The sequence below is a fragment of the Scyliorhinus torazame genome, chromosome 4 (genome assembly GCF_047496885.1).
Source record: "Scyliorhinus torazame isolate Kashiwa2021f chromosome 4, sScyTor2.1, whole genome shotgun sequence".
Lineage (NCBI taxonomy): Eukaryota > Metazoa > Chordata > Chondrichthyes > Carcharhiniformes > Scyliorhinidae > Scyliorhinus > Scyliorhinus torazame.
Window position 1 is genome coordinate 223,870,961 of NC_092710.1, and position 12,244 is coordinate 223,883,204.

The following is a 12,244-nucleotide window of genomic DNA, read 5'->3' on the forward strand; positions in this document are numbered from 1 at the left end:
GATTAAGGATTATGTGGAGTTGAATCAAGATGGGGAGGTATTGGTGGCCACATTCTGGAAGGCATTGAAGGCGGTGGTTAGGGGGGAGATTATCTCATTCAAGACGCATGGAGATAAGAGTACGAACGATTACTGGGCAAGATAGTCGAGGTGGATAGAGAGTATTGGAGGGCCCCCACCGCGGATGGATTGGCGAAGAGAAAGAAGTTACAGGGCAGTTCGATAGACTGAGGACAGGAAGGTCTGTTGAAAAGCTACGAAGGGCGAGGGGGGTACAGTATTAGTATGGAGAGAAGGTGAGCTACATGCAAGCCCATCAGCTAAAGTGGCAGGCCACCTCCAGAGAAATCCTGAGGATACAGACAGGGAGGGGGGTGGTAAAGTGTCAAAACGGGGGAGGATAAATGAGGTGTTTAGGAAGTATTATGAGGAATTGTACAGGGCCGATCCGGGGGGATGAAGAAGGGATTATGGAGTGGTTTTTGGATGAGCTGGTATTCCCATGGCTGGATGAGGAGAGGAGATAGGCACTGGAGGAAAAGGCACTAGAGGAAAAGTTGAGGTAATGGAAAGCATAAGAGGGATGCAGTTGGGGAAGGCCCCAGGGCTGGATGGTTACCCGGAGGAATTTTATAAGGTGTTTGCGGCGGAGCTGGCATCACATCTACTGGGGGTGTTTAGCGAGGCACTGGAGAAGGGGGAGCTGCTGGAGATAAGGACACATGTGATGATTACGCTAATACCAAAGAAAGGGAAGGACCCATTAGAAATGTGGGTCATACAGGCCCATATCACTGTTGAATACAGATGTGAAAGTGTTGGCAGGGAGGATGGGATGTTTGCAGAGGATCAAACCAGGCTTCGGGAAGGGCAGGTACCTCTAGAGTAATACAAGGAGACTATTGAATGTGATCTTGACCCCATCGAGAGGACGGGCACAGGAGTTGGAGGTGTCTATGGACACGGAGAAGGCATTTGACCGGGTGGAGTGGTGGTACCCGTTCGTAGTCCCGGGAAGGTTTGGGTTGGGCCGAGATTTGTGGCAGGGGTGCGTCTGCTGTAAGTGGCCTCAGTGGCGATGGTACGACCAATGAGGGGAGCTCACAGACTTTTGGGTTGCATAGGGGAATGCGGCAGGGGTGTCTGCTGTCACCACTGGTTTGCCCTAGCGATAGAGACCTTGGTGATGGCCCTTAGGGGGTCAGCAGAGTTGCAGGGGATTAGGAGGGGAGAAGGGAGCACAGATGTCGCTGTATGTGGGCGACCTGTTGTTATGTGTCAGACCCACTGGAGAGTATGGGAAGGATTATGAGCTTATTAGAGGGGTTTGGAGCTTTCTCGGGTTAGAAGTTGAACATGGGGATCACCTTGCTTTTCCCCCGTGAACAAAGTGGGTCAGGGAGCTAATTTGGGGGGGGGGGGGGGGGGTTGCCATTTAGGGGAACCATGGATAGGCTTAGGTATCTGGGATCCAGGTGTCGGGAGAGTGGGCGGCATTGCATAAAGTTGGTGGAGGAGATAGAGGACTTTAGGAGGTGGGGTACACTACACCTGACACTGGCTGGGAGGGTCCAAGTGGTGAAAATTAATGTCCTGCCAAGGTTCCTATTTGTATTCCAGACACTCATGATTTTTATTCCGAAGGCTTTTTTCCAGAAGCTGGACTCTGTAATTTGAGTTTATATGGGCAGGGAAGTTGCCACGGGTGCTTCAGAGGCAGAAAGGGGGTTGGTGTTACCGAACCTGCAGTACTATTGGGCAGCAAATGTAGAGAAAATGAGGCAATGGTGGGAAGTAGAGGGGTAAGAATGGGTTAGGATGGAGGAAGAGTCCTGCAGGAGGTCCAACCCAAGGGCCATGGTGACAGCAGCGCTTCCGCTGGCAAGGAGATATACGGAGAACTCTGTTGTGCAGTCCGCAATAAAAGGTGTGGAACCGGCTGAGGAGACACAGGATGGAGGGGATAGAACATAGAACCGTACAGGACAGAACAAGCCTTTCAGCCCTCGATGTTGTGCCGAGCATTGTCCTAAACCAAGGTCAAGCTGCCCCACTCCGTCATTCTGGTATGCTCCATGTGCCTATCCAATAACCGCTTGAAAGTTCCTAAAGTGTCCGACTCCGCTATCACAGCAGGAAGTCCATTCCACACCCTAACCACTCCGAGTAAAGAACCTACCTCGGACATCCCTCCTATAATCTCCCACCCTGAATCTTATAGTTATGCCCCCTTGTAACAGCTACATCCACCCGAGGAAATAGTCTCTGAAAGTCCACTCTATCTATCCCCCTCATCCGCTTATAAACCTCCATTAAATCGTCCATCATCCTCCTCCACGCCAAAGAGAAACGCCCTAGCTCCCTCAACCTTTCCTCATTACACCCATCCTCCGAACCGGGCAGCATCCTGATAAATCTCCTTTGCACCCTTTTCAATGCTTCCACATCCTTCCTACAGTGAGGTGACCAGAACTGCACACAATACTCCAAATGTGGTCTCACCAGGGGCATGTACAGTTGCAGCATAACCCCACGGCTTTCAAACTCAAGCCCCCTGTTAATAAACGCTCACTCACAATAGGCCTTCTTCACGACTCTGCCCACTTGAGTGGCAACCTTCAGAGATCTATGGACATGAACTCCGAGATCGGTTTCTCCACATTCCTCAGAACTCTGCCGTTTCTCCTACCAAATTAATCACCTCGCACTTATCAGGGTTAAGCCATCTGCCATTTTTCAGCCCAGCTCTGCATCCTATCAATGTCTCTTTGCAGCCTACATCACCCTCTACCTCATCCAGTACTCCACCAATCTTGGTGCCATCAGCAAATTTACTGACCCACCCTTCAGCCCCCTCCTCCAAGTCATTGATAAAATCCACAAATAGCAGAGATGTCGGTGTTAACACCGTTGTGCGAGAACCACAAGTTCAAACCGGGGGACACGGATGGTATGTACAGGAGCTGGACAGAGGTGGGGTTGGGGAGGGTGGGGGATTTATATTTGAAGGAGAGGTTCACAAGTCTGGAGGAGCTGTGGGAGAGGGTAGAGCTCCCGAAGGGAAGTGCATTTAGGTATTTAATGATAATAATAATAAGAATCTTTATTGCTACAAGTAGGCTCATATTAACACTGCAATGAAGATACTGTGAAAAGCCCCTAGTCGCCACTTTCCAGTGCCTGTTCGGGTACACAAGAGGGAGAATTCAGAATATCCAAATTACCGAACAGCACGTCTTTATGGACTTGTGGGAGGAAAACAGAAAATCTGGAGGAATCCCACAGACACAGGGAAAACGTGCAGACTTTGCACAGTGACACAAGCTGGGAATCGAACCGGAGATCTTGGCGCGGTGAAGCAACAATGCTAACTGCTGAGCTACCGTGCCGCCCTTACAAGTGAGGGACTTCATACGGAAGGTGTGAAAAGGTTTCCCAGGCTGCCGATGTATGCCCTGGTGGAACCGTTGCTGCTTCCAGGCATGGAACGGGAGGGTAGGATTTGGGAGTTGTACGGATGGCTGGGGGAGCAGGGGGAACGCAAGTCATGAGGACCAAGGAGAAATGGGAGGAGGGGGGTGAAAAGTGATAGGTCGGAGTGTGGAGAGAGGTGCTGTGCAGGGTGAATTCGACCTCATGTGAGAGGAGGAGTTTAGTACAGTTTAAGGTGGCACACATGACTCGAGCGAGGATGAGTGGTTTCTTCCAGGGGTTGGAAAACGAGTGTGAGAAGTGTGGGCAAGGACCAGCAAATCACATACATATGCTCTGGAGAGATATGGGGTGGGAGTGTCGGGGACGCCAACAAACATTCTGGGAGTAGAGGTCAAGCCAGACCCTATGATGGGGATTTTGGGGGTATCGGAAATGCAGGAGCTTATAGGAGGGGAGGAAGGCCAATGTCATGGCCTTCGCCTCTCTGGTTGCCCAGCGAAGAATTTTGCAGGAATGGCGGTTGACAACACCAGGGGTGGTGGCCTGGCGAGGGGACCTGTACGGCGTCCTTCGGTTGGAGAAGATGAAATTTGCACTGAGGGGTTCAGCGGAGGGCTTTGATCGTGGCCATGTTCTAGGAATTGTTTGCCACGAGAGAGGGGGGGGGGGGGGGGGGGGGGGGGGGGGGGTGATGTTTGTACAGACTGGAATGTTCTCCAGATTATTTATGTTTTTGTATTTTTGAACACGTTTGCAATAAAATACATTTTTTTTAAAAATAAATAAGATGGGCAAAAATATTCTGCCAAACGAAGTTTCCTGGAAAATCTGAAAAGAACAGGTCGTATTTTTTTTTTTTTTAAATATATTTTATTCAAGATTTTTTGGCCAAACATAACAGTACGTAGTGTTTCTTTTAAACAACAATAAAGCAATATAAATAACAGTGGCCAGTTTTAAACAAATAAATAATATATGAACAAAAACCAAACTAAATGGCAACTGCCTGGTCAAAAATAAATACTCTCCAAAGATACAATCCAACAGTCCAATATACATTACCTAAAACAAGTGCCTATACATATACAATAACATCCCTGAGAGTCCGTCCGATTCCTCCCCCCTCCCCCCTCCCCCCTGGGTTGCTGCTGTTGTCTTCTTTTCCATTCCCTCTATCTTTCTGTGAGGTAGTCGACGAACGGTTGCCACCGCCTGGTGAACCCTTGAGCCGAACCCCTTAGTACGAACTTAATCCGTTCTAACTTTATAAACCCTGCCATGTCATTTATCCAGGTCTCCACCCCCGGGGGTTTGGCTTCCTTCCACATTAACAATATCCTGCGCCGGGCTACTAGGGACGCAAAGGCCAAAACATCAGCCTCTCTCACCTCCCGCACTCCCAGCTCTTCTGCAACCCCAAATATAGCCAACCCCCAGCTTGGTTCGACCTGGACACCCACCACCTTCGAAAGCACCTTTGCCACCCCCACCCAAAGCCCCTGTAGTGCCGGGCATGACCAGAACATGTGGGTGTGATTCGCTGGGCTTCTCGAGCATCTCGCACACCTATCCTCTACCCCAAAAAATTTACTGAGCCGTGCTCCAGTCATATGCGCCCTGTGTAACACCTTAAATTGTATCAGGCTTAGCCTGGCACACGAGGACGATGAGTTTATCCTACGTAGGGCATCAGCCCACAGCCCCTCCTCAATCTCCTCCCCCAGCTCTTCTTCCCCTTTCAGCTCATCTACCATGATCTCCCCCTCGTCCCTCATTTCCCTATATATGTCCGACACCTTACCATCCCCCACCCATGTCTCTGAGATCACTCTATCCTGCACCTCCTGCGTCGGGAGCTGCAGGAATTCCCTCACCTGTTGCCTCGCAAAAGCCCTCAGTTGCAAATACCGAAATGCATTCCCTTGGGGCAACCCATATTTTTCCGTCAGACTCGCAAACGTCCCATCTACGAACAGATCTCTCAATTGTGCTACCCCTGCTCTTTGCCATGCTCCAAATCCCCCATCCATTCTCCCCGGAACAAACCTATGGTTATTTCTTATCGGGGACCGCACCGAGGCTCCAGTCTTTCCCCCATGCCATCTCCACTGCCCCCAAATTTTCAATGTAGCCACCACCACCGGGCTTGTGGTGTATTTCTTCGGTGAGAACGGCAACGGCGCCGTCACCATAGCTTGTAGGCTAGTCCCACTGCAGGACGCCCTCTCCAATCTCTTCCACGCCTCTCCCTCCTCTTCTCCCATCCACTTACACACCATTGAAATATTGGCGGCCCAGTAGTACTCACTTAGGCTCGGTCCCTGTCCCTACTACACTGCAAAAATCCCCTCCTCACTCTCGGGGTCTTCCCGGCCCACACAACTCATAATACTCTTCTCGATTCTTTTGAAAAAAGCCTTCGCGACCACCACCGGGAGGCACTGAAACACAAAAAGGAATCTCGGGAGGACCACCATTTTAACCAGGGACACCATGTCCCATCTCTTAAAGTCCTCCTCCATCTGCTCCACCAACCGCGTTAAATTAAGCCCATGTAATGTACCCCAATTCTTGGCTATCTGGATCCCCAAGTACCGAAAGTCCCTTGTTACCTTCCTCAACGGTAAATCCTCTATTTCTCTGCTCTGCTCCCCTGGATGCACCACAAACAACTCACTTTTCCCCATGTTCAATTTATACCCTGAAAAATCCCCAAACTCCAAGTATCCGCATTATCTCTGGCATCCCCTCCACCGGGTCCGCCACATATAGCAACAAATCATCCGCATACAGAGATACCCGGTGTTCTTCTCCTCCCCGGAGTACTCCCCTCCACTTCCTGGAACCCCTCAATGCTATGGCCAGGGGCTCAATCACCAGTGCAAACAATAACAGGGACAGAGGACATCCCTGCCTCGTCCCTCTATGGAGCCGAAAATAATCAGACCTCCGTCCATTCGTGACCACGCGCGCCATCGGGGCCCTATACAACAACTGTCCCCATCTGATATACCCATCTCCAAAGCCAAATCTCCTCAGCACCTCCCACAAATAATCCCACTCCACTCTATCAAATGCTTTCTCGGCATCCATCGCCACCACTATCTCCGCTTCCCCCTCTGGTGGGGGCATCATCATTACCCCTAGCAGCCTCCGTATATTTGTATTCAGCTGTCTCCCCTTCACAAACCCAGTTTGGTCCTCATGAACCACCCCCGGGACACAATCCTCTATCCTCGTTGCCATTACCTTGGCCAGAATCTTAGCGTCCACATTCAGGAGGGAAATAGGCCTATAGGACCCGCATTGCAGCGGGTCTTTTTCCTTCTTTAGGAGGAGCGATATCGTTGCCTCTGACATAGTCGGGGGCAGCTGCCCCCTTTCCCTCGCCTCATTAAAGGTTCTCATCAATAGCAGTGCCAGCAAGTCCATATATTTCCTATAGAATTCAACTGGGAATCCGTCTGGTCCCGGGGCCTTCCCCGCCTGCATGCTCCCAATCCCTTTCACTACTTCCTCCGTCTCAATCTGTGCTCCCAGTCCCGCCCTCTCCTGCTCCTCCACCTTAGGAAATTCCAGCTGATCCAGAAAGCACATCATTCTCTCCTTCCCATCCGGGGGCTGAGCTTCATATAATCTTTCATAAAATGCCTTGAACACTCCATTCACTCTCTCTGCTCCATCTCTCCCTCCTCATCTCACACCCCCCCATCTCCCTCGCTGCTCCCCTTTTCCTCAGTTGGTGGGCCAGCAACCTGCTCACCTTCTCCCCATATTCGTACTGTACACCCTGTGCCTTCCTCCATTGTGCCTCTGCATTACCCGTAGTCAACAAGTCAAATTCTACATGTAGCCTTTGCCTTTCCCTGTACAGTCCCTCCTCCGGTGCCTCCGCATATTGTCTGTCCACCCTCAAAAGTTCTTTCAACAACCGCTCCCTTTCCCTACCCTCCTGCTTTCCTTTATGTGCCCTAATAGATATCAGCACCCCTCTAACCACTGCCTTCAGCGCCTCCCAGACCACTCCCACCTGAACCTCCCCATTGTCATTGAGTTCCAAGTACCTTTCAATACACCCCCTCACCCTTAAACACACCCACTCATCTGCCAATAATCCCATGTCCATTCTCCAGGGTGGACGCTGTTCTTTTTCCTCCCCTATCTCCAGGTCCACCCAATGGGGAGTGTGATCCGAAATAGCTATAGCCATGTACTCCGTTATCGTCACCTTCGGGATCAGTGCCCTTCCCAAAACAAAAAAGTCTATCCGTGAATAAACTTTGTGGACATAGGAGAAAACGAAAACTCCTTACTCCTAGGTCTACTAAATCTCCAGGGGTCTACTCCTCCCATCTGCTCCATAAAGTCCTTAAGCACCCTAGCTGCAGCCGGCCTCCTTCCGGTCCTGGACCTCGATCTGTCCATCCCTGGGTCCAGCACCGTATTAAAATGTCCACCCATTACCAACTTCCCCACCTCTAGGTCCGGGATAAGTCCGAACATACGCCTCATAAAGTTATCATCCCAGTTCGGGGCATATACGTTCACTAAGACCACCGCCTCCCCTTGCAATTTGCCACTCACCATCACGTATCTGCCCCCACTATCCGCCACTGTGGTCTTTGCCTCAAACATTACCCGCTTCCCCACCAGTATAGCCACCCCCGTTTTTTGCGTCTAGCCCCGAATGAAACACCTGCCCCACCCATCCTTTGCGTAGTCTGACCTGGTCTATCAGTTTCAGATGAGTCTCCTGCAGCATAACCACATCTGCCTTAAGTTTCTTTAGGTGTGTGAGTACCCGTGCCCTCTTTATCGGCCCGTTCAGCCCTCTCACATTCCAAGTGATCAGCCGGGTTGGGGGGCTCTTTACCCCCCCCCACTTGTCGACTAGCCATCTCCTTTTTCAATCCAGCTCCTCACCCGGTTCCCATGTAGCCGTATCTCCCCCCAACGGCACCCTCCCGCCCCGACCACCCCACCCCATACCAGCTTCCCCGTCTCCCCAGCAGCAGCAACCCAGTTAACCCACCCCCCCAGGTCCCTCACTAGCGTAATTGCACCCCCCATGTTGCTCCCAGAAGTCAGCAAACTCTGGCCGACCTCGGCTTCCCCCCGTGACCTCGGCTCCCACTGTGCGAGGCCACCTCCTTCCTGCTTCCCTGTTCCCGCCATGATTACCATAGCGCGGGAACAAAGCCCGCGCTTCCCATTTGGCCCCGCCCCAATGGCCAGCGCCCCCAGCTCCTCATCCTCCCTCCCCCACGACATGGGGAAGAGAGAAAAGTTACAGGGTCGCAGGATTAACTTGGGAAATCATGTCTTCCCCCTTTTCACCCCACATATTCGCCCCACCACTTTGTCACAAACGTTCTTTTTCTAGCCCGCTTATTCCAGTTTCTCCTCGACAATAAATGTCCACGCCTCTTCTGCCGTTTCAAAGTAGTGGTGTTTCCCTTGATGTGTGACCCACAGTCTTGCCGGCTGCAGCATTCCAAATTTAACCTTCCTTTTGTGCAGCACCGCCTCGGCCCGATTAAAGCTTGCCCTCCTTCTCGCCACCTCCGCACTCCAATCTTGATATACACAGATCACCACGTTCTCCCACCTACTGCTCCTAGTTTTCTTTGCCCATCTGAGGACCATCTCTCTGTCCTTGTATTGGAGAAATCTCACCACTATGGCTCGAGGAATTTCTCCAGCCCTCGGTCTTCGCGCCATAACTCGATAGGCTCCCTCCACCTCCAATGGGCCCGTCGGGGCCTCCGATCCCATTAACGAGTGCAGCATCGTGCTCACATATGCCCCGACATCCGCTCCTTCGGGAAGACCAAGAATCCTTAAATTCTTCCTCCTCGCATTATTCTCCAGCACCTCCAGCCTTTCCACACACCTGGTGTTGTGCCTCGTGCATCTGTCTTCACCACCAGGCCCTGTATGTTGTCCTCATTCTCAGCAGCCTTTGCCTTCACGACCCGAAGCTCCTGCTCCTGGGTCTTTTGCTCCTCCTTTAGCCCTTCAATCGCCTGTAATATCGGGGCCAACAGCTCCTTCTTCATCTCCTTTTTAAGTTCTTCCACGCAACGCCGCAGGAACTCTGGTTGGTCAGGGCCCCATATTAAACTGCCTCCTTCCGACGCCATCTTGCTTTGTGCCTGCCTTCCTGGCCGCTGCTCTAGAGGATCCACCGCAATCCAGCCACTTTCCTCTCCTTTTTCCATCCGTGTCCAGGGGGGATTCCCTTCTGGTTTACCACACAGTGTTTTTAGCCGTTAAAATTGCCATTGGGGCTCCTATCAAGAGCCCAAAAGTCCTTTCCACCGGGAGCTGCCGAAACGTGCGACTTAGCTGGTCATCACCGCACCCGGAAGTCCAGAACATGTCTTATTATACCAACTGGTCTCAACACCTTTGTCAAAACTGAACTGCAACTTTAAATTGTTCTGACCCAAGCTAAAACTGGCTTTAAACAGGTTCAACTACTTTAGTCCACAATGGTATAGTTACTGCTTACTATAGACAAACATTAACAAAAGTTTGGTTCCCAATAAAATATTAGTTCAAAAAGGTTATCATCTAACCTTCTGCATTAAACTCTGTACCCATGTCCCTACTCAGTGCCCACTCGTTTGAGGAGTTGCACAGGATCAACTTGCTAGGCCTAAAGATAAGACTCTTGACTCAAATGCAGTGCATACATTATGGATCTAGCTTTAGTCTCATTTTCAGCTCTAGTGTATTCAAATGAACAAAATCAAAATGGCAGCATTGTTAACCACCATTATTAAATACATACAACAATTTTAAAGCCAAAGTGGTGTCAATCCTGTAAATTTTATACCACTCCTGCTATGATGGCTAAGTTAAATCTGCTTTTTCAAACCAGCTCATCTTTAGTGCTCGAATTATGGAAGTGTAGCATAAAATGCAGAATCATTGCAACATGTGTAATATTCTCATTCAATAGTCAGTGATCAACATTTTCTGCAAAGATACATGAGCCTAAATTAAATTGGTGGTTACTTATAAATAACTTATTCCCTTTCTGTGGATAGGCCAGCAAAAAAACAAAACAACAAATGATGAGAAACAAACCAAGGCAAATAAGGTAGCTGCAGCACAAAAAAAGTTAGCAATTAAATAAAGCAGAACGTGCACAGCAAACAGAGCTTATAGTGATTATCACATCTGGATTCCCAACTGTTCCAAAATCAGAAACAGTTAGTGTTGGTAAACAGTCAATTAAAATTATACTTGGCTGATACAGATGTTATTACCTTGAAAATGCCTTTTGGAATAGGTCGGAGTAAATAAAAAAGCAGTTTATTTAGTGATGCACAATCACATCCTGTGGCACTAACAGAATTCCCTGATCTTCAGGAAAAGTGCAATGAAATCTCTTCCAGCTACTTGAGCAGACAATGTGATCTTGGTTTAAAAAACCTCCTTCAAAACATCTCACATTTTTCACAAAATACCACACTGAAAAGTCAGTCTAGACAAGTGCACTCAAATATCAATGGCTTGAACCCACAACTCTCAGTTGAGAATGTTACCACGGAGTCAAACTGGCTTGCCTATGTTTCCTGCACCTGTACAAAGATACTTGCTGTGATACACCCGTATTTGCAGCTATTTTTGAAATAACATTCACATTTACTGTAAGCAGATTGATTTGGAGTAAAAACATTTAAATCTTTAAACTTGAAAAAAATTAGCAAGCTGGAAGAATTTTAAACATCAACACTGACCCATTCCGAAACATATTTTCCTATTTCACAGATGTCCTGGACAACACTAAACCAGCAAATGGCGATTGTTGCTAACTATTCATTGACAAGGTTAACTGAACAAAATCCAATGCTTCGCTCGGAACTTCCTGTCCTTTAGCGCTCAATTTAAAAGAGGAAATTAAATCCCGCCGGGCCTGTGTGTGCAACCCAATTCCTCATATTAAGTTAAGGGAAGATCAGGGGACGGCCCCACCTTGAGAGGGTTTTCTCCTGGCTTTTGAAAGGACGAATCAACCTGTTGTGGTTCCCAACACATTGGTTAGCACACACTGGTCTATGCACGCACACACACACTTGTACACTGATCGGCTGTGTGCAGAGATATCTCATTCGGCAGCGTTACCCGCCTCACCTTGGTTGTCATAGACGCTGACATACGAAATGCCCACGGCCATACACCACACCACCAGGTTGGCGATGTCGGTGTAGCTGCTCTCCTCCTCGGTCACCACCAGCCCCAGGTGCAGCGGCAGCTTCTTGAGGCTGCGGCCATGGGAACGCCAGCGCGCGCGCCGGCTCTGGCCTTTGTTCTTGGCGTTCTGGAAGCCGAAGGCCAGGCTCGCCGGGTTCCAGCGCTTCCAGGCCCACATTCCATTCCGCAGCCAGGCCGACAGAGTCCGGTGCAGGCACAGCACAGTGTGCAATACCCTCCACACCAGCTCAAAAAGTGCCATCACTTTACCATGCAATTCCGGAGGAGGAAATTAACAGGAACAAAAAAAAAGCAAAGCGGCTTCTGTTTGAAACATTTACATTGGGGAAAGAGGGTGGGGGAAGCCAGCTTGCCAGAAAAAGAGTTTCTCTCTATGAATGACTGTGAATCAGTGCCAACTCCCCAATACGCCGAGCGCCATCTTCACTTTTTTTTTTTTGCTGATTAACTTTCACCTTTGACTTTAAACAACACATGGAGCGCGGGGATTGGTTCCAAACTTCCACTTGACGTGCACGCCCACCCTGACTGGATGGAGACAAGAGAAAGGTTCTGCTCTGGAAGCCTGGTGGCCGGGGCTCCA

The 12,244-nt window shown here is 49.8% G+C and overlaps 1 protein-coding gene across 3 annotated transcripts in view; it reads right to left on the bottom strand.

Annotated features, from left to right (window-relative positions):
* The window catches only part of nus1 (NUS1 dehydrodolichyl diphosphate synthase subunit), a 42,222-nt gene extending 30,115 nt beyond the window's left edge, over nucleotides 1–12,107 (bottom strand). For 2 of the 3 annotated variants that reach the window (XM_072499395.1, XM_072499396.1), the window contains exon 1: nucleotides 11,581–12,107. In XM_072499395.1, coding sequence (XP_072355496.1) covers nucleotides 11,581–11,902 — 322 coding nt within the window. In that variant the 5' untranslated portion in view covers nucleotides 11,903–12,107. The remainder of the gene's footprint in view (nucleotides 1–11,580) is intronic. The other variant, XM_072499394.1, reaches the window with a different exon arrangement.
* Nucleotides 12,108–12,244: the final 137 nt, after the last annotated feature.